General features: G+C 41.1%; 1 protein-coding gene across 1 annotated transcript; it reads right to left on the bottom strand.

Annotated features, from left to right (window-relative positions):
* Positions 1-861: 861 nt before the first annotated feature.
* On the bottom strand, positions 862-22,383 carry LOC128422148 (histamine N-methyltransferase-like). Its single transcript, XM_053405762.1, has 7 exons — positions 22,320-22,383; positions 19,360-19,504; positions 18,572-18,624; positions 15,741-15,848; positions 12,117-12,247; positions 9,908-10,001; positions 862-1,445 (listed from the first exon to the last, which is right to left on the bottom strand). The coding sequence occupies exons 2-7, from the start codon at positions 19,488-19,490 to the stop codon at positions 1,090-1,092; spliced, it is 873 nt and encodes a 290-aa protein (XP_053261737.1). The 5' UTR covers positions 19,491-19,504; positions 22,320-22,383; the 3' UTR covers positions 862-1,089.
* Positions 22,384-22,724: the final 341 nt, after the last annotated feature.

The following is a 22,724-nucleotide window of genomic DNA, read 5'->3' as shown; positions in this document are numbered from 1 at the left end:
CTATATACAAAAAGCGGAAGGCAGACTTCCTGTTTAAACCTTCCCGCTTCGTGCCTAATTCCATAAATTTTGCAAGTTTCTTAATCCAATTCTCTGTTTTTACTCACGGGTACTTGATTTAGAGTCCAAATGTCATCAGGAAAAAGTCAGCGCTCTCCGGCGATGGCTGCGCGGCTTCCCTCCATGGAAATAGCGATCGGTTCGCAGCACCGCGCTGCTCACCCCACTTCACTCCGGAGCCCCGATAAGGGGTTTCCTCATGAGTAGGGGAGGCGCTCTTGGTGCTCTGCCGAACCCCACGTTCCCAGGCTTCTCCGCCTGGGATTTCTAGCGGGCCCCCGCCTTCGCCGCGGTGGGAAGACCCAATTTCCACAGAGCCCGTTCCTCCAATCAGAGGAACTCTGCCATTCGTCGTTGGCGCTGACCCGGAAGTCAAACACAGGATATTCCTGATATTAGTAACAGAGCTGTATACAATGACCTTGACTGGAGGTCCCCTTTCACTTAGATTTTTCCACTTCCACCAGAACCATTAAACAGGCACAAATGCCCAGCCATTTGGCCTGTTCTTCCCATCTCTAAACCTGCATCTAAGAGCTAAGAGCTAAGAGCAGAACTGACTGTGGGCTCTAAAATTTAAAGGTTTGAAATATGTGCTGCAATAACTGTAAAGGCAGCTATAAAGTTCTATTTAAACTTTTTCCTTTTTCTGTACATTTTCTTCATAAAGGATTCATCTTTTCAAGGTCATTATAACACCTTTCCCATCAATCAAGAGGCACACAGGCCTGCAATTTTTCAAGTTTTGATTAATGATCTCAGCACACGATAGCCAACAACAGAACCACTGCGCAAGGATAATGATGTACAACTCTGCAAGCTATGTTTTAATCTGTTAGCAAAGTCTTAATATGTAGCATTGTAAACACCTAACAATACTGTTAAGCAGCTGTAACAGTGGCAAAAAAGTTAGATCCTGTGGATATATGTGTATCTGACTCAAGCATCACATACTTACCAAACTAATAAAGTATTTAACAAATAATAAATACATATTCAACTGAGTGGCTGCTTCCCAGCTGAACACATTTAGGGTTCAATCACTATTGCACTCAGATTGTTATTAAAAAAATACTTGTCACCCCTCTTTTCACTGTATTCAAGCTTTTTAAGGTCTTTGATAATTTCATTTTTTAATTCAGTGGGGGCAGTTTTACTAAAATTACAGGTTTCGGTCAAAAAATCAAGCAGCAACTCCCCATTTCTGTTTCCATCAGTGAAGCAATCAGTTATGTCCATATCAGATGGAAGCTCATAGGACTTGTAATTGAGACCAGCCCCATCAAGTATCTCTTCAATGTGAGCAGATGAAACATACAAGCAGAGATCATTCAGAGGCAGGCGAGAACCGTATTTCTCCCAGAGCCTGGCCCAGCCACTGGTTCCTGCCAAATAAATCATATTGCAGTTTTATTTTCACCATTACTATTATTGCTGATTTATTAATCGCCTTCTACAGCACTTTCTCTCGAGGCAATTTACACATACAATAATAATAAACAGCTAAAAACAGAAAAACAACAAATACATTTAAAACAATACTAAAACGCTTAAGAAGCAGACACTTCTGGCAAAGGCCTATTTATGCAGCTTGGGAAAGCCTGTCAGAACAAAAATGTCTTCTATTGTTTCTGGAAAGTCCAAATAGTGGTCACCTGTTGTTTCTTGTCACAAATGGTATTCCACAGGGCAGGGGCAGCCACACTAAAAGTCCTGGTCTAGGTTAATGTGGAGGGGGCTTCTGAGCTCCCTGGAACTTGCAGTTTGGAAAGCTCTGTTCTACAGCCTTTTATATGTGGTTGTGGGAGGGGGGTTATTGCTTTGTTTTTATTCTTGTTTTCATTAGGTATTATGGGTTCTTGTTTTGTATTTTTATGTTCTGAACCACTCTGTGATCTTTGGATGAAGGGTGGTATATATATTTATTAAAACATAATAATAGCCAATTGCTGATTATAGAGGGAGCTGCATGGAAGTCTGTGCTGAGCCCTTCCTTTGGCCCATCATGGTAAATTAGACCAAGGCTGATAATTTTCCTAAACATCCAGAGAGAGGGAAAGATGCTTAATAGTGGTCATAGACCAGAGCCACTTTTGATGTTCTTGAACAGCAGAGATGGATTATTGTCTTGTCACATGGTGCTGCAAGAGTAAACAATGAAACTACCAGAGCTGCCCTACACATCACTGAAGGGACAGAACTTTCATAGGGTGGGATGGGGGTGGAGAGGAGAAAGCATTTAGAATGTCCTTTCATTATCTCATCTCTAGTCAGAAAGCAAGTCTTTGATTTTAGCAGGTTATTGACTTTCGTTTAACTCTTTTCAGCTTTTGATTCATCCTCTGAATCTGCAATCAAATCAGAAGTTGAAGTAAGGAGGCGTTATTCAAGTTTAACTGATTATGTAAACAAGCCCTTAGATTTTTGCCTCTTCCTCGATATCTCATCAAGATATGTATGGTTGTCCATATGAGGAGAGGAATTTTTACAAATGTCAGCCATTTATGGGTCCAGTATGAATAAGTGAGTGCATGAACAAATTCAGGAGAGGACACACTGGATGCCAAGCTTGCAATCCTATGAAAACGTACTTCACAAAAATCCTCATTAAATACTACAGGGTTTGTTTCTGAGTAAACATAACTGCTGGTAGTAGCTTTTACCTACTAAGGCGCAGCTGGGACCTCCACCATGGAGAAGCTCCCATCCCCCATCTGCACTTCTCTCTGCCAGCAGAAGTGCCATCCTAACACCACCTGAAACCATCAGTGGTGGTGCTAGGATTGTTTTCAAGTACAAACCATGGTTATACATTACAAGATAACTTTCCCCAAATTCTTGATCTTAATGAGGATATGGTTTGCTTGAACTACTGGTTAGTACAGGCATAGGCAAACTTGGCCCTCTGGATGTTTTGGGACTACAGTTCCCATCATCCCTGACCACTGGTCCTGTTAGCTAGGGATCATGGGAGTTGTAGTCCCAAAACATCCAGAGGGCCAAGTTTGGGGATGCCTGCATTAGTGGATTCCAAAGTCACTGTAATATACCTACGGTAATAGCACTGTGTGAATTCCTCCCCCCTATAATGCCAACAGAGATGAACTATTGAGAAATTATTAGACATTAGACTCTAATGTCTAATTAGAGGCAAAGCTAAAGTGGCTGATACATGAGTAGAACTCACTCATCAGTTTCAGCATTGAAGATTATCTGCTCTGTTCTGGTTGCTAATTTAATCCTGATATGATACTAGGCTAGCTCCCAGGTGATCTGTTTATGAAGCATTCATCCTAATATAGTTGAACAAAGTTTGTGGAGAGGCTATACATCATATGTTTATTGAGTAATTGTACTGGTTTGTTTGTGGGGAATTTATATGGCATCATGTCACAGGGAAGGAGTTAGCAGCCAGCAGCAGTTCGATTTAGCTTTTTGCAGCCTCTGGGAGCCCATGACCAGGAGCTCATGAATAGGACTTGTAAACAGGAGTGTTTTGGAGGGCATCTAGCAGGGGAGTTGGAAGGAGAGGCCCAGAGTGATGTCTCATGGTGTGCCTAGGGCCAAGAGACATGGACGGCGAGGGAACTGCTGCAGTGACTGCAACACCTGTGCCATGTTTCTCTTCCTGCCTGTGAACATGCAGAACTACACCTGTAGCAAGTGCAAGCTGGTTGCCTTGCTGGAAGACAAGGTACAGCAACTTGAGGCCCGCCTGTCCACACTTTGAGCTACTGGGCAAGAAGAGGAATTTCTCAATAGAGGAGAGAGGACTAGCCCGGAACAGCAATGCAGGTGAGGTGCCCTTATGGAAGAGGGAAATCACCCATTGCTGGAAACAAACTCCTGGAGGAACATAGCACAAAGAAGGAGGACTGTCAGGAGCCATACTGTGTCACTGAAGTTGCAAAATGGATTCCATGCCCTCAGCTCAGACACTGGTTCCAGGCCAGAGGAGCAAGAGGTGTGTTGAGTGAGTGTATTGACAAGAGTGCCAAATCTACCTTAATTGTGCAACCTGCTTGGATCTCATCTGCAAAACAGTAAGAGCCTAGAAGCTCCCTGCTTTTTGATGAATTGTTTTATTATCATTTAGAAATACTTTCTGGGGGCTTGAAGAGTGGTGTAGAAATGTTATAAACAAACCAACAAACTTTTTATGTCACAGCTCTCAAATTACTCATGGATTTAGCCCATTTAAAGTAAAGGAATAGAACATTCAGCCAGATCCTATGCCTGCTTAATAAGAAATAAATCTCACCTGTGCAAGTCCATGCAGGATTATTATCTGAGTCATGCTGACCAATTAAAACCCCATTCATTTTCATGGAATTTTGTCAAGACTCAGAGAACTTGCCCAATGTATGCACATTTAAAAGAGGCCACTGCCTAGCGTTGAGGCTAAGCTGCAAGGAAATGCCAGACCACTGACAAACAATTACACCGATTTAAAGCAGGCCAAAGAGAAGCAAGCAGCCCAAGACATCAAAGAGCTTTGGTGTCTATTCCAAGAAGTATGAAATGACAAGATTCTCTGATAAGGGACATCCATTATGTTCTGCTCATCTGTGAAGTTCTGGAATAGGGGATATCTCAAAATATAAAGAACATTTGGCAACCTTAGGCCAGTCAGATTGCATCCTACTGTGACAAGGGAGCTATTCTTATAGAAATCCACTAAAAACTAGCATAAGGGACACAGATAAGATCCTGCGGATATATATATGTATATGTATATATATATATATATATATATATATATATATATATATATCCACATGCAGGAACAGTGGGAAGTGAATTCAGGCTAATCCATTTATTTGGTACCCTTGGTGGCATGATTCAGCATTTCAGATGTGAATCATTTATAAAAGGCCAAAGCCACCAGCCCCATTGGGTAGGAAAGCAATAAATTCAGGACTAATGAGGGCTTGCTGAGAGGTATGACTGCAAATCCCCATTGCTAATAAAGCCATTTGCCTGCCTTTTTGGAAAGCAGTATATCTTTAAACAGTTTCTTTCTGAAACATAAACACTCTGGCGATTTAGAATCGATGCCGCACAACAAATTTGTGTATATTTCCCCCCACCTCCCTTCTCCACCTGGCGGAAAATGAATGCAGAGCACTAATTGCAGGAAATGTGCTGGTGTCAGTGTTCTGTGACTCAACACCATTTCTGAATGGAGCAATTATACACTACCTGACTGGCACATTAAAATAATCACTCCCTGTAGATGCAACATATGGCACTACTTTTGTTTTTCAATACTTTGTTGAGAACTGAATGTGTGGGGAGACTATTATCTTAAAAACAACACTACATAACTCTTCAGAGCTGCCTCGGTCTTGTTGACAAGCAGAATGTAGGAGGATCTGAAGCCTTCAAACCGTGTCCTTACCATTTTGCTCTTTTTAGCCTCTACTCCCAGTTTCTCATGAATATCCCCTATTACTTCTGTAGGGGAAAGTTTACACTGAGAAGAATCTGCTAAGAACTCCTACACGGACAAGCTCCGCTGAAAAGCACAGGAGTTGCCAAAGAACAGCAAGTCTTTCACAGGTGTCACATTGGTGAACTACAGAAATTGCTTTTATGTATTATTTAAGTGGGAGTATTATTTCAAAGATGGTTTCTTCTGTTGCTGTTTTTCCTATTTCACCTGGTCTAGTGCTTTTATTGCTTTTGAATTATGGTGCTGGAGGAGACTCTTGAGAGTCCCATGGACTGCAAGAAGATCAAACCTCTCCATTCTGAAGGGAATCAGCCCTGAGTGCTCACTGGAAGGACAGATCCTGAAGCTGAGGCTCCAATACTTTGGCCACCTCATGAGAAGAGAAGACTCCCTGGAAAAGACCCTGATGTTGGGAAAGATGGAGGGCACAAAGAGAAGGGGACGACAGAGGACGAGATGGTTGGATAGTGTTCTCGAAGCTACCAGCATGAGTTTGAGCAAACTGCGGGAGGCAGTGGAATACAGGAGGGCCTGGCGTGCTCTGGTCCATGGGGTCACAAAGAGTCAGACACGACTAAACGACTAAACAACAACAAAGTGCTTTCATTTCCTTGCCTCTCTTCCACTTAACCCCATGGTTTCCTTGACAGCCTTCCCCCTTCCCCATTGCACCTATCTTACCGCTCATGTCTATCCATATCTCCTCTCCTGATTATTACTAGTATCTGGGCCACAAATCCATGCTGCTGCCCTTCTATATCTCCTCTGCCAAACTTACCCTAGGCAAGGGGAGCTGGTGGGTTTACAGCCCAAACTGAGACTTGGGCGTTCTCTGGCACGTGGACACTGACTTAAGCATACTTTTTTACTTTTTTAATACTTTTTTTGTATCAGTGTCTAAGCTTCATTAGGGCTTATTGTTTCACTGGAGGTCTACAGTTGTTACAAGTCCTCCCTGTTACCCCCTCCCTTGCTTCAGCATCCTGTACCAACCTGGCAGCAAAGGTGCCCTTGAGGTCTTCCCTTGGTGCTCAGAAATCCCCTGAATGCTTTGGGACCGATTTTAGGGACTGAAGAAAGGGGGTGCGACTACTATGGGGTGGTGACCATTATGCAGTGAAATACAGTACCTCAGCCTCTTCCAGAATGTAGATTAAACTTTTCAAATTTCTCTTAGAGTTGATTTTAAGTTCACTTTTGTATCTGGCTACATAGAGACAATTACTTTCAAAATACAGAACTGCAACATCTCTTGATTTTGAAATGGCTGTGGGAATTGGTTTGCTAGGTGGGACTTCTCCCTGGCATGCTCGTATTCTACATGTGAGGATTTGGGGGAGACAACATGCAGACATGCCATCTTCGATGTGCAATCAGGAAAAAATGCAGTCTGGGAACAGTTTAAACATGCTCAATGTAATGAGATGTATGTGTGGCTCTTAGTTACATTTCCCTGTAATTCACACAATTGTGTGCTGCTGTGTTCCTGGTTTCCCCTCCCGTATTCCTATGATAGAAAGGCAGCCATTTATATAAACCTTACCAAAATTTATTATTTTAGTCACACAGTGAGGTTTATGGAGGAGAAGCAGCCCCCAGTTTAGAGGCCCAGTTTTAAGAGCAAAGTGCGGCCACAGCTGCACCAAACATTTGTGAAGAATTCTATCCTCCCCCTTTTAAAATTTGTACTATTAAACAGATACACATTTTCAAAATGAGAGATAAAATTAGGCATGCATTTGAAGAACTCATAACAAAATCATATCTGTTATGCCTAGTAAAAAATATGCCACTGTTGTAACTGAATAGGACACTTCAGGCACAAACTAGGCTATTCAATCACTTGCTAGGTCCATTGAATTTAATGGAAGAGTTTTTCATACATGTTTAACTCGCCCATTGAAATCAGTGGAACTTGAAAACGGTTAACTTTGGCTGGTTGTACTCATAAGATGCCCATTAGGCACTGAAACCTGCTGTGTGTAATCTGTTCAATTTGCTCTGCTGCCTCGGTACTATATCCACATGAACATATAAATGCCACTTCCTCTGGTATTCTATTTTGCAATTGACTTGATCACAACTTTCTTATTCAGGTGTCAAATATAACCAGCCGAAGATGGGATTCTTTTTCTTTCTTTTTTTACACTGTATCGCAATATTAAACAAAATGGGCAGTAAACATGGGCAATGAGCCAGCCAAATAGCACAACAGAGCTCCATTGTAGAGATTTACTTAATGCCACATGCAGTCAGGTGTTACGACATGTGCTATTCTGAAAAATCTGCAGCAGATTAATGGATTCATTAAGAACAATTGGGTTTCTTGCATGAGTTGAGATTTCAGACTTAGTGCCTATTCTGTTTGCAACATTTGTTGTGACATTTGTGTGCAGTTAGGGGAGGGGAAATGGGGACATTCTGCAATTAATGGAACATTTTGGGCTGTTGTTGTTTGCTGTGAACTTTATAAAGCTATTTTATAACTCTGTGAATTCTTCTAATGTTTATATAATTAACTCGTATCTCTGTGATAGACAACTCCATTACATTCCATGACTTCCAAAGAATCAGGGACCTTCTAATGAGGGCAACACACAAACCAGTGCATGTTTACTCAGAATAAACATCCACTGCATTGAATGGGCCTTACTTCCCCTGTAGTGCTTAAGCGACAGTCTTAATTAACTCAATGGCTCGGTGCAATTCAGGGATAAAAAGTAAGCTCTTCCTTCCCCATTCCTAGCTGAATAAACTGATAATTCCCCATCACTCTTCTAGATTGTAACTGACTCATACACAATGCAACAATTTTGCAGAGGTTCAACATGTGTAGCTTCTGTGCCTGGAATCTAGAAATCCTGCTTTGAGTTCCATTTTTGAAAAAAGGGGTTATCTTACCTCAGTTTTATATTATAACGTATTATCGGTGCTTTTTTCTTGGGGGGGGGGGGAATGCAGGGGTACACATACCCCTAAGCATTTTGTGAATCTACGTTTGGCCTCATTGAGGGGCAGAATTTCAATATGAATAGGAAAAGGAGAGTACCCCTAAACATTTTTTTAAGAAAAAAGGCACTGCATATTATAACTGTAATAAATAAATGTGTTTGTAAGAGATACGCCTTGTTTAGAAGATAGAAAAAGACACACCTGCCCCACATCATGAGAATAGGTATCTCCCCACAAAGGAGATTAACTTCCACTTTAGCTGCTAATTATGTGGTACCAATACCAGAAGAAATATTGCATAGATTTCTCGAACTCATTGCATATCATTAATCTATGAAGCTGTTCATGATGCTACAGAATAGACATGCTAATTCTATGCACCATTAAACTCCAAGTAAGCTCCATTAAGCTCAGTGCGACTTATATCCAAGAAAACATGCACAGGAGGAGGCTGAAAGGGCAGATTAACACAAGTATTTTAAAATCCTTTTTTTAAAAAAAAGTAGTTTGGGTGTGTACAATTGATACACATGTATAATAGTCTATTTATGTGGTCAAAAGTATGTTGAAGACTGGGACAGGAGTGCATAAATAGATAAGATTGTTTAAATCAGAATGTTTGTATGTGCATTTTAATATGAGAATTTTTTATATAACTTGTATGATTATTTAATTTTTGTATTTTTAATCTCTGAGAAATAGATTTTTATAAGCAGCTGGGCCTTGGTGCTCCATTATGAAAACAGACACATTCATAGGAAATCACATACAAGTCTAAATTATAACCTTTAACTGTGTAAGAAATGTACTTGGTAGTATTTATTTATTTAACAAAATTTATAAACCACTTGATTGTAATAATACACCCAATCAGTTTACAAGTAATATTAACATTCAACAAAAAAACACTTAAAGCATTTAAAGATAATTAACAGTAAAAGGGGGTGGGGGTGGGAGGGAATGTAAGCATCTAAATGTCTGGATAGCCATGCCTAAATGAAAATGTTTTAAGCAGTTGCCAAAAAGACTGCAATGAAGGCACCTGCCTGATATCAATAGGCAGTGAGTTCCAAAGTGTAGGCACTGCCGCACTAAAAGGTTGATTTATTAAAACTGCAGAATGAGTATTATGTGGTATGTGGAACAGCGCCAGTTTCACAGATCAAAGCAGTTGAGTATGGGATAAGGTTCCAAGCCTTTAGGGCTTTATATACCTGTAGTTACGCCTTGAACTTGGCCTGGTAAGAAAATGGCAACCAGTGTGCATCTCTAAGCAGAGGTGTTATAGGCTGAGTGGGCCTCACTCCTGTCAGCAACCGCACTGCAGCATTCTGTGCTAACTGCACTTTCTGGAAGCAGAAAGTAAGCTCTGCATAGAGCGCATTGCAGAAATTCAATCTTGAGATTACCAATGCCTGAACTACTGAGATCAGTACTTACCTGAAACAAGAATAATAAGGAGCTTGGCCCCAGGTTCCAAGAGGCTGTGGAAAAACCTGATAGTAGCTGGGATGTCTTTTACATAATACAGCATCTAGAAAATATAAGAATCACTTTAATGTAGAATGAACTCACTGAAGCTTTTCCATGAATGCTCCCATTTTTGTGTGAAATGACTCAAATATACCCAAACCAAAAATGTATTTGTGATGTGTGTCTAAATGATACTGCATACACATTAGAGCAACTACAGTAAAGTAGTATATGGTAGTATGTATTGTGCTAAATGTGTAGGCAAGTAGCATCATGAACCAGCAGGACAATGGAGAGGAGGGAGGGGATCCTGGCGAGGGGTGTAGCCAGGACTGGAACACACTGGGACAAGGTGGGGAGGGGCAAGGAGAAGTTGGTGTAGGAAGTATTCACAGGGTTACGGAGGGTGGGGTGGGGATGGGGGTCAGTGCACAGGAACCAGAGCAGCAGGACCTATCACCAGAGCCAGAGGAGCCCCTGTCTCCACGAACACAGCAGGCTCTAAGGCAGTGATGGCTAAATTCGGCGCCGCACCTGTTTTGGGACTACAACTCCCATCATCCCTAGCTAACAGGACGAGTGGTCAGGGATGATGGGAATTGTAGTCCCAAAACAGCTGGAGGGCCGAGTTTGGCCATCACTGCTCTAAGGTATAGGGAGCTGCAGGAGGCTGAGGCAGGCAAGGGCCCATAGCTGGCCAGGTGGAGCTCATTAGCTCTGGGATGTGTGATTCCTCAGCTGGAGTGGGCTTGGAACAGGTGAGGGTCACATGCCTCATCAAGCCCAGATGCTGCAATCAGCAGGCAAGGTAGAAAAGGGAAGCTGAGGCATTGTTTCTGCTCAACTCCCCATGTTGCTGGGTCTTGACTTGCATGTTCCTGCACTGTGATTTGGGTGTGACTCTGAACTGTATTCTGACTACAGCACTTCAGACTTGGCTACTTGGATTGACACTGGACTGCATTTCCTGAGCTTTTGAATTTGCTTGTGTGGCTCGGTCCCTGGACTTGGACTTTGGACTTGACATACTGACTTGCTGCCAGGTAGGCCGGGGGTTCAGGACAGTACATGGATTAGGGTCAGTGTTGGATTGGGAGGGGAATGGGGTGTGCTTGTAATATTGGAAGTGAGCAGTGATCAGGTGGGCCTTCAAATACTGGTGGGAGAAGGTTGTAGAATTAATAGCAATAATAATAATCTGTTACTTATACCCTAGCCTTTTGCCTGGGTTGCCCCGGCCACCCTGGGTGGCTTCCAGCATAATAAAAGCACAGCAAAACATCAAACATTAAAAATTTCCCAATACATGGCTGCCTTCATATGTCTCCAGAAAGTTTGTGTTTGGCATATGATGAGAGGGTGTTGCACAGGGCAGGTTCCACTACCAAGAAGGCCCTCCGCCTGGTTCCTTGTAACTTCTCTTCTCACCCTGAGGTCCCTCAGAAGGTCCTCGGAACTGGATGGATAGTGTCGGGTAGATTGTGACGGATTTAGCAAGTAGGGATAGCATTTGGGAAAGATGGGGAGGGTGGATTTTGCTTAGGTACATTTAGAAGCATGGAGTTAGGTAGAGGTGTTTCTATGGATTAAAGCAGCATCTAAGAAAGTATGTAACTGAAACCGCATGCTTCTGAGCACTGAATAATTCTGCAATATTTTATTCTGTTGTTGATGATATTGTTGTATCATACACACTTGCCTCTTGACTGGCTATGCTAGAGCTGGCAATTATTCTCGTACCTGGTGGTGGCAGCAAAAATAGAGGGTTTAAAATATCTAGCAGAAATCCAGCCCAGGGCGGTAGACCTCAGAGAGAGGTGAAGCAGGGAAGCTGGGGGTGGAACTGAATTTTGTGCCAGAGAACCGCATAGCTGAGGGGAAAGGGGTGCAGCAATATTAAGCTCTACTCACTTTTTATTCAGATGCGCTAGCTAATGCAAAGCAGAGTTTTGTCCTTATTATTCTACAGCATGTTTTGCATGCATTCTTTGTTTTCTTTGGGCTTGATTGTTTGGAACAAATATATTATTGCTTGTGAACAGAACAAACTTATAGAATACAAGGGACTGGAGCACCGCTTTGACATTCAGGTGGTATTATCGCACACGAAAGGTAGCATGAGGAAAACGGTTGTCCCAACAACCACAACTGTCCCACAATTGAGGCCTCCCTTTACCTGGATCATGTGGATGAAGTTCCATTTCTTCACCTCTTTGCTTGCCTTCATTCGACTTTCATATTCCAGCGAAGTCTCCTTGTGCCAAGAAAACTTTATGTTCTCAAGGTTTTCTGTCTTTGCTACTCGTTCTAAAATATGATAGCTCCACAGTTTATCTCAATTGCAAATACAGAATAAATTTCCATTTCAAATTTTAAAGCAGCTGAAAGCCATATATTTTAAAAAACACAACGCGCCTGGTGTCACTGGCGGGACCAGTCTTGAGCTGCCAAGTGCCACCTTCCATTCACTCACTTCCACAGAGCAAAGCAAAGTGGAAGGAACATTTTGGAGCAGCATAAATCATGCGGCTGTTTCAGAATCTGTCCCCAGTTCCATCCTCTCAAGCAGTTTGATGAATCCAATCAGGAGGAAAATATGGTCTTATATATACTTGCTATTTTATATCTAGAACTCAGATTCCAGGGTCACATTTTAGATTTACAGGACAATGGAGAAGAAATATCTTAAGGCAGTGGCTGGATTGTAGAGTAAAGCTATCTGGACAAAGTGAAACAGCATAAAATGTTACTTGGTTCCATGGGAGAAATTGAAGCAGATAAGCCCAATGGCAGCTACTTTTGATATCCACTGATAACATTGGCTAGATTGTGTATAAGGTATTTTCATATATTATGCAATTGGCTTTTGATTCCCCAGAATCCATAGGTAACTTAACCCCATTGTGCCTCATTTTAACTCCTCATGAAATCAGTTCTGAATTAAGCATAGTTGTGAGCACTGAATGACAGAGATGGTTGCTGTGCTTTCCTGATTTGCAGAAAATACTTGCTATTTCTCTAGCATCCCAGGCTGAAAGCATGACATATGGCATGCTCCTTTCTTGGTGCCCCAAAAGTTATCAGAAATAAAGAAAACCAGGAACCTGTTTCACAGCTACTTGAACCCTGTTCCAAGCTTTGATTCCACTGTTTCTTGGCAGAAAGTCCCCCAATAGCTCTAAGGGCCATTTCCATTTATAGTGGTATAGTGGCTTTGTTTTCTGGACTTTTTCTTTTTTGCATACTCTCTGTCACATGATGTCATCATTATTCAGTTAGCATGCCAGAATACTTAAAAAAAGAAAATCTACCACAAGAAATCTGACTTTTGTGAAAAAACTGGAATGGATCCTCAATATATCCATTTGTGTGACTAATAATAATAATAATAATAATAATTTTTTATTAGCATGTGTGCAAGCATTGCCCTGGTTTCTATGTAGAGGGGATGGCTGCTGAGTGGTTTGGCCAGTGCAAACTGTGAATTTGTGAGCTATTCAGAGGAGAGAGATGGCAGATAGGAATGATGGTGCTGAACCAAAGTACTGCCTGTGAAAGCAATCATTAGCTTCAGACAAAATTTCATCACAATAACCAGGTTCACCATAGCTCAGGTTGACCCATAGTTCGTCTTCTAATTTCCTGTACTCCCACAATAATAGAATTCGGGAATACTAGACACTAAACACACACACAAAAAGCTACAAAATTGCTATCCCCATTTTCAGCTCTGACATTTAATGGCTGGAGGAGCACAAGGATACACAAGGGGTGTGACTACAGCCAAAAAACCTTTCTCACAGAAACAACCATTAGTGTGCATAGGAAAGCCCCACCCTCACTCTCTAATGTGACCAAAGGTGCAAACAATCAGCTACAAATTCAGTTTTTACATTGGATCAAACAGCAACTATAGCAGCACTATAAACAGAGAGTGTGGAAAGGCCCTTGTGTTCAGGGAGATTAGGTGGCATTGGTTATTTGTTGGAGAGATTATTTGGCATCAAAGCAAGTGTTATTCCCTCACTTTCTAATGCAATTCCCTGTCACTTTCCTTATAGCAAAAAGTCCAATGGGGGGGAGCAGGGTTTGCTGCACAAGACCTCCCAATCAGCTGTAATTATACAACCTGAATTTGCCATAATATAATTGAATCCCACCTGAAAAAATTGACAGTCTGGAGGTGCTCTAATGGCTTTGTATACACATAGCATTCAAACACATTGTGCTTTGGTACAGCTTTAACTTAGCACATCAAATCAAAGTCTTACATTTTTCAGGGCTCCGATTAGGATACATCCCTGTGAAATAGATGAGAAATGTTCCACCTGCACTTATCTCTCTTCCTTTGCATTCCTTCTTGGACATGGGCTACCACTTCTGAATGCTGCGGCTGTTGCTCAGTCCTCTCTTCCATTTATCAGTCTCTAGCCTATACGACCACAGTTCAAATCTAATTTGCTATTTTAAACTCGGAGATCATTGAGCAGTAATCCATATCAGCACTGAAAATAATCTGACTCAGTCTGCTTCTATTTAATCACTAGACAGTCTGTGAGGAGACATCAGGAAATGAAGAGTAGGGAAAGAAAGCTAATGCCTGTCAATGTAGCCACATGTAGCCCTATGCCAAAAATCAGAATTGGGCTAATGACCAAATAAGTTTAGAAAGTCCACAAGACAATGGCCCTTTTCAGGTGTTCAGCCTGACCATGGGAGGGCAAAAACATGTAGCTTCTTCCACCAGTGGTGTAGTAGGGAGTGGAGGGCTGCAGGGGCAGTTGTCCCAGGTGCAAAAATGTTAGGGGGCACAAAATTTCAACACCCGGTGCTGCCTCAATACAGCTGTGTGCTTCCATCACTGGGCTGCATTGAAAAAAGCTTCTCTAGGAAGGTGACCTCTCCAGACTATGGAACAAGTCTTCTTTTCTTATCTCTGTGGCTGCGATCTCCTGGGTGACATGGATACTGTTAGGCAGTTGAATGTACTCCATCCATTTCTATCCACACCCCACCCCTCTGCACAGCCCCGGGCACTTGGCAACCCAGGCTATGCCACTGACACCCGCAGCCCTGTCTCCAGCTTTCCCCTGAGTGCTGGCTCTGTCCCTCTCCTCCAAAAGTCAGGAGTAGAAGTGGGGCTAGCACACACAGGGACACTGGGGGGTCAGGGATGGCCTGCATGCTCCCGTCCCACAACTCTCCTTTGGTGCTTATGTGGTCAGGCTGAACATCTGAAGAGAGCTAGTATCTCTCAGGTCCACTTCACATGGAATGGAAATACGCCTACTTTTCCAAGTATACAACAAATTAGCTTCCCATTATGAACACACGTGTCAAAACAGACATGTGCTTTCATCAGAACTGGCTACATATTGTGTGCGTTTATATCCATCTAGGAAATTAATATGAAGTAGCCCTTCACTTCGGAGTCAGTTCAAACCTAACTTTTCAGGCAGTTGCAGTCTATTCCTCTTAGTTTCAGCAGCAAGTGTCTTCGCTTGTACTGTTTCCACTTCTGCTTCAGAAGGGATTAAGCTATTGTTGCTCTCCTCTGGATCACTGCCATGCTATCAAACGATAGCTATCCCATTCCCTTGGAATAGAATTGTGATGAATGAATGCTCCCTCGAAGTGTTACTTCCCGGGATGAGAATGATACAACAGATAGGACAAATTATCTGGCAACTTATTTTGTACTCTGCTTTTTAAGAAATGAAACCAAGAAAGCATAAAAGGTAAAGGGACCCCTGACCATTAGGTCCCGTCGTGACTGACTCTAGGGTTGCGGCGCTCATACCTTTGTAGGCACTTATTTGTTCAGCACTTGGTTCTACCACATCGTTACAAATGATGACTCCAGGATATTTAGCCCGTACTTCTGCAAGAATCTGAAGGTCAACTTCTCCTAGGACACAAGAAAGAAAAGGGGGGGGGGAGAGAATGAGAGGGAGAGCTGCCAGTATTTGTAACAGGACTTGACATATATTACTTGGTTTAGCAATGTAGATGGGTTGGCAGAAGGCTGATTTGGTAGCTCTTAGAATGATTTGTGGCATATTGACCAATGTATCTGACTCCCAATGGTTTAACAATAACAGCAACAAAAGGCTCCCCCCCCAAAAAAAAAGATTGTTGAAATGAATATTTGGGGGTAGAGGGGAAACCAGGAGCGGTGTGTGTGTATTAACAATGAGAACATTTCTGATCCTGTAAACAAATTCATGAGCTGAGCATGTGCTCAGAAGCACACTGGTCCTTAATTCTAAGCATACAGAAGTTCCTGTGCCTTCTGTACAAATACTATTCTTTCCTTTAAAAAAATCAAAACTCTGTACTGATATAAAAACCTGTTCCTCCAAATTTAAAAAAAGTCACATTTCTGTTGTATCGTTCCCCATTCACAAGTAATCAACTCACCACCCCTACCAGGTTATTATAAACCACCCCTTCCCCCAACCCCTTTGATTTGTAGCTTAATCTACGACCTTAATTGAGTTCAGTTAGTTGTTTATATGCAAACAAGTGCTTTGGGGGATTCAAGAGCTGAATATGCGGCAGCCTGCGCTATCAACAACTTTCAAATTAAGCTATAGGAATTATTTAAGCTCTCCGATACAATTACCTTAAAAAGGCTATCACTATGTTCACCATTAAGATTCCAATTAAACTTTTCAAGGAAATGGATTGTTTATGGCACATTTGCTGTTTTATAGCACAGCAAATGCCTTTTGTGATTGGAGGGTGTGAGTTGGCAACATTAATAAGATAAAGGGTGAAAACAAGGCGTACTTTCTTTATGGACTGGCATAACACATTCTCACTATTAGTTATTGCCACTTATAGTGAGACTGTCTAAAAGACGCTGCTTTTATGCATTTTACTGTCGGGTGCTTCTCATACCAAGAGTCAATGATAACGCTGCACTAAGACTGATGGATAGCTGCCTTTTGGTAGCATACCTGAGTTTGTTTGTTTTTTAAGATTAGTTAAAATAATGGAGAATGAGCCTATCTATGGCTAACAGTCATGGCAGACAGAGTACCTGCTGCCACACTGTGGTGAGTAGAGCCGTTTCCCAGAACAAGTGGGGCTCCCTGTCAGGGTTGTTCAGTCACTAAACTAGTGACTGTGTAGTAGCGAAAACCTTGATATGTGCAGATATCCATGTACTTTTAAATTATGGCCCTGTAGCATGGGTATTAATAGCAGGGCGACAAAAGTGGATTTTGTGAGCCTTCCCTCACCAATACGTTTCTACTTCAAGCCTGTAAGAACCTTCTATTTCACAATGGTCTGAGGACCTTGCTGCCCCTGCTAAATTTGAGCACATTTCTTATAAACACTAACTTTGTGTGAATACCTGTTTGGACATTTGGATGGTCTGTATTAATTTATGTGTTTAATGCTCCACCTCAATCACTGAGATCCTCTGATGTGGCACTTCTTGTGGCTCCTCATGCCCCCAGAGGTTTTGGTTGGCCTTCACTAGGGACTGAGCCTTTACTATTATGCCCTACCAGCAGAGGTTCAGCAGGAATCATTCCTGCTTTCTTACAAATCCGCCTTATAATTGTGTTTAGACAGGCCTCTGAAATGCACACTTTCTTTAGGTCAACCAGTATTTATGGATAGTTTTTTTTAATGTTTTTATTATCATTGTAACTTTCATATGGTGTACACTACTACCGTGTATTTTTTTTAAAAAGTGCAGTTTATAAATATTTAGATAAAATAAATATGAATGTATTAATAGGAATTGATTTTTTAATGTGAGCTGATGGGTTTCTTTTTTCTTTCCCCTCTCTGGTTTTCTTTCTTTCTTTCTTTTTCTTCTTTCTTTGCTAAATTCATTATTTTTTAAAAAACAACCATTGAAAAAATCTTGCACAGTCCTGCAGCAAATGAGTATGACCACCATGAAGGATAGTGTGATCTGATATCTAGTTGGTTATCACCAGAAAACAAAATAATGTATTAAATGCCTCACTTATCTGTCTCTTCCCCATGTTTGCCTATTCTCTTTGCCCTCGCCACTCACACTACTGATAAGACAACAATGGCACAAGTTGATTAATTTACAAATTAAGCTGTTTTAAGATCATACAACAATTTTTAGTGGAGGATGCTCAGCCGGTCCTTTTCATATCCCCCTTTGTGTTCTGGTCATTTGGTCAACTAGTATAATATTTGGTAATGGAAAAGGAGATGGAATCCAAAGTCAGATATGATGTACACCTATCGCCCCGATCCAATGCAAAATTAGGTACATCAAACCCATTAATTTCAGTGGGTTCAACAATACCCAGCTCTTACTAATATATAATAAAATGTGTGTGTGTGTATAAATATATACATATCTATATCTATATATCCCACTTTTCACCATCTAGGTCTCAACATACAAATTGTAAAACCTCAAAACTGTAAATACACAAAGGATTAGACTGGATGTCATTCTGTGTCTTTTTCCTCCATACAACATATTGTAGAGATAATCCTATTGCTTCTGGTTTTATTGCCAGATACCTGGGAAACTAAACTGTAAATTAAATGAATTATAATCTGTTATGTACATAATATAAACCCATAGTTCAAATAATTAAATGCATTTCTTCATACTTTACTTACCTGCCCCACCACCAACACTTAGAATATTGATTGTAGATTTCCCACTGCCTATACTGAGGAGGTAAAGAGTGTATCTTTTTAAAACAGTAAGAGATCAGTAGGTATTCAAAAAGTCCAATGACATTCATTTTCAGAAATTTTCAATCAGTTCAGTTTGGCAGAACCCAGAAATGGTCTTGGTCTAGTTTAGCAGAACCCAGGATGGGCCTATATAAATGAAAAGGTGGAGTTATGAAGTCAGGAGCAGGTTTGGGTCTCAGTGGTCTGTTCCAAAGTACACACTTTTATGGGGCTTCCATATACTAGGATACTATGCTTAGACAAACTCTTGTGGTTAGGGCATTCAGGTCCCCTAAGCCAATACGCCACATGTGGTTATTTAGCTTCCACACATGAATCATCAATGAGGTTAATTTTTTTTATTAGGGTTTTTGTTTTTGTTTTGCAAAGGAAAGTACATCCTGATAAATCGTGATTGCTGTTCATTATTGTATGTGAATACGTGGAAGTTGAGGCTATATTTACATGAGAGCAAACAATGAGATCCCTGTCTTCTGCTAGGCAAACCCTATCACAAAGAAAAGCTTTCTACTGGGATGTCTGAAGTAAAACATTAAAGATCTAGAGAAGGAGGGGGAGGGAGGAAAGGACGGGAAGGACAGAAACAGCAGTCTGATACTCTCCAGCAGTTCTTGCTAACCTGGCTCTGTTGCACACACAAACAAACATCATGTATGCCAGAGCGTATCAATAGTTTGTCCTTCTGATAAGATGCCTGATGCTTTTACCTTGATAATATGCCTGGCAGCTTCTTCTGAATGAATTCCAGCATGCATTGATGCTCCGTCGAATTCTCAAGGAACAGACGAAAGGATTCGACATAGTGGCTATGGTCAGAAAGCAAGCTTCTCATAGCCATGGCAGAATACCAACCTAATTTTTTAAAAAAGAAGATATATACAGCAATAGCAGAGTTATTTAGCTGCAATCTGAGTAGGGTGAGGCACAAAGAAAAGCAAAAGCAAAGATACAGAGCAGAGTCGGCAGTTCTCCCACGTCAAGGACTGCTTAGAAATGTATAGCTGCCAAGTATTACGCAAGTAAGTAGACGAAAGCACTTACTAAAGCAGCATATCGGCATTTTTATCGGACTTTGAACAGAGACCTTGACCGCAGCAAATAGCTATTTTTTCTCCCAGCCTGTACAGAGCTGTGGAGTACAGCTCCTTTGTAAACGTAGCCACTGCTGTAAGTCTGAGCAATAAGTGATTTCTATCAGGAATCATTTCCGTGGCTTGGTTTGCTGAATCTCCAAGGTGACATCTAAGAAATGGTGGGTTTTGTTTTGGTTTTTTTTGTTTGTTTACTGCCTAGCTAGAAAATATGTTTTATTTTAAAATTGAATTAGAGTCTTCTCCCTAAAGATCTGGAACCTATTAAAATAATGCCTTGGTAAGCATTTACTCTGAGTTTTAATCATGCTCACACAGCCATAAAACACTCAGCATTTGGTATGTTTTCAGCAAATGATAAAAGACCTGTAACCAAACACTGGTTGATTAGTTGAAATCAATACAACAAATTGCACTCTAGTTGCTCTTGCTTAGACTCCCTGGCATCCTCCATTGCTATAGTCGTCCCCTTTCTCTCTACTCTCTACCACACGCAGTCCCTTTTATTTTAGAAACTTTTCTAAGCCCCCTTTTGATTGCCTTCATCTCATCCAAGTTCATGTGTCTCCTATATCCCTCATTCTCTTCATTTTCTAGTCATTACTTCCCCCTGGGCTGTTCCATGCTACAACCTTCTTTCTTGACCATACAATGGTACCTTGGGTTACAGACGCTTCAGGTTACAGACTCCGCTAACCCAGAAATAGTACCTCGGGTTAAGAACTTTGCTTCAGGATGAGAACAGAAATCGTGTGGCGGTGCAGCAGCAGTGGGAGGCCCCATTAGCTAAAGTGGTACCTCAGGTTAAGAACAGTTTCAGGTTAAGAATGGATCTCCAGAACGAATTAAGTTCTTAACCCGAGGTACTACTGAACTTTGACTTGGCTTCCCAGCTTCATGCAAATGAACTAAGGCAGGGGTAGTCAACCTTTTTATACCTACTGCCCCTAATGCATCTTTCTTGATAGTAAAATTTCCTTACTGCCCACCAGTGCTCAATGGAAGGAGGATTCAGCTTGTGCTGTAGAACCCCCTACCCCCCACCTAGAATCCTGAAATGACCACTAGTGGGTGGTAGGGACCAGGTTGACAACCCCTGAACTAAGGGATGGTTGGGGAACCAAGTGGGGTTCAGGAAAGTATAAACTTACTACCAAACAATCCACTTGCTGTGTATTTTGTGTGTGCAAAATGACATATTCCACTGCTATTTTTCTAGCCCTGGAAAGAGGTGCCAGAACTCACCATGAATGCCTCCCTTGTTCCCTTATAATGGCAATGGTTCCCACCTAAGTGGTGCTGGAACTGAGTTCTGGTGAGTTCCAGCTGAAGAAAAGCGCTGACATTTACAGTGTACAAATGTATATACACAGCTGGCCCACATAGCTAATCTTTCCTCCCTGTGTTCGGCCCCAACATACGATGAGGCAAACCAAGAAATACACAGACACAATAGCACTAGTTCCCATTACTCATTGGAAAAAGTACTGTTACCACAACAGAAAAACTACTGTGAAAAAATTATCGGTACCACTAATTCATATGGTATTCTGTGTAGGGGCAGGCCTGTACAGATTGCAGCCTACCAAGCCAAACACAAACTGAGAGCAAAATTTTAAAGTTTTTTTTGCCAAGCATAAAAAGCTGAATGTACACAAGTTCAATGTGGGCTTACTGTACATGACACATTGCCCTGCGTTATCAAAGAGCAATTCTGCCCATGTTTATGCAGTCTTATGCTAACCAGCCTCTTCTGTCTTTTAGAGGAAGTTGGGAAGAACTACGTGGCATTTCAAATGTTTTACAACTACTGTATGTGCTTTAATGTCCACAAAATAATAATAAAAAAAAACTTCACTCTTTCGAAAATTCACATATTAAAGGTTGGTCTGTATCCTCCCTTAGATTACACTCCTATGTATATTTACTGTGGAGTAACTTGAGTAAATTATTTCTGGTTTCCGCCTGCACATATAGCAGCAGTTGTAATTTTATTTATATGTTTGATTAAGTTGGCTCTAACTACAATGAAACATGCAAAATTGGTTCCTGTGTGAAATCATGTATAGGAGTTCTTCACCAGCATTCATTATTACAAGGATGGTGATTTAATTTGTTATTCTTCTAAATGCATATGCTGTAACGTTTTGCACAGCCTTCTCCTATACAAATTTGCTCAGAAGAAAGCCTCTCTGAGTTCAGTAAGATTTACTTCAAAGTAAGCATGCACAAAATTGCAGCATTTTTGTTGCTTTTTGCCACACTCTCTCATAAATCAGAGGCCTGGTTTAAAGCAGTTTTGCATCAGTAGTTATAAAGCGGAACTGTTTACATTTCCCCATTCCAGAATTTAGACTGTTAAATAGCCAAACAGCAAAACCCCATAAACACTGCGGATTTAAAAAAAAACTGATTTCAAAACAAGCCCTACTTGAGGAACTTTAGAACAATTGCAACAGGAAAAAAAAAGTTTTAAGATAATGTTCTTTTGGTTTTGAGTAGAAAAACAGTTTCTTTCAGCTTTTACTTTCAAGGACATTAAGGACAGTGTTTGAAAATATCAATACAGTACTTACATGTAAAAGTCTCTGCCTTAAGGAAGTGCTAGTTTCTATTTGTGGGTGTGTTGCAATATTGTAGTTAGCAGGAAATGGATTCTGTTACAGAGCAAGCATATTTTACAAGCTGACTCTATCTCCACCCACAAAATCAGTGTCTTGGCAAGCAGGGTATTCCTGCTCAGGAAAGAAGCAGGAGCAGTTCTGAGTAGGACTGAAAACTCAAGTGCTTTCATTTTCACTAATGTAAATCTGAAAATATAACATTTTTATATTACTGTATGGAGAGAATTCAGCTGCAGGCATTTAATTTAAAAAAACAAAATGTGCTTACTTTCATAACAGAATATGACCCCCCCACCTTGTAAAATTCTGCTGCCCAGGCAGAATTTTTTTAACACATCAGAATATTTAAGCAGTTAT

Source organism: Podarcis raffonei, chromosome 1, assembly GCF_027172205.1.
Source record: "Podarcis raffonei isolate rPodRaf1 chromosome 1, rPodRaf1.pri, whole genome shotgun sequence".
NCBI classification, from domain to species: domain Eukaryota; kingdom Metazoa; phylum Chordata; class Lepidosauria; order Squamata; family Lacertidae; genus Podarcis; species Podarcis raffonei.
Note: the sequence above shows the minus strand (reverse complement) of the source record. Positions and strands in the feature narration are given on the sequence as shown.

Coding starts and splice junctions, on each gene's coding strand:
- LOC128422148 (XM_053405762.1), bottom strand. CDS start 19,490: ATGGCTATGAGAAGCTTGCTTTCTGACCATAGCCACTATGTCGAATCC. Junction 15,849..18,571: donor AAGTGTTGGTGGTGGGGCAG/GTAAGTAAAGTA, acceptor CTTGTGTCCTAG/GAGAAGTTGACCTTCAGATT. Junction 1,446..9,907: donor CCTTATTATTCTTGTTTCAG/GTAAGTACTGAT, acceptor TTTATTTGGCAG/GAACCAGTGGCTGGGCCAGG.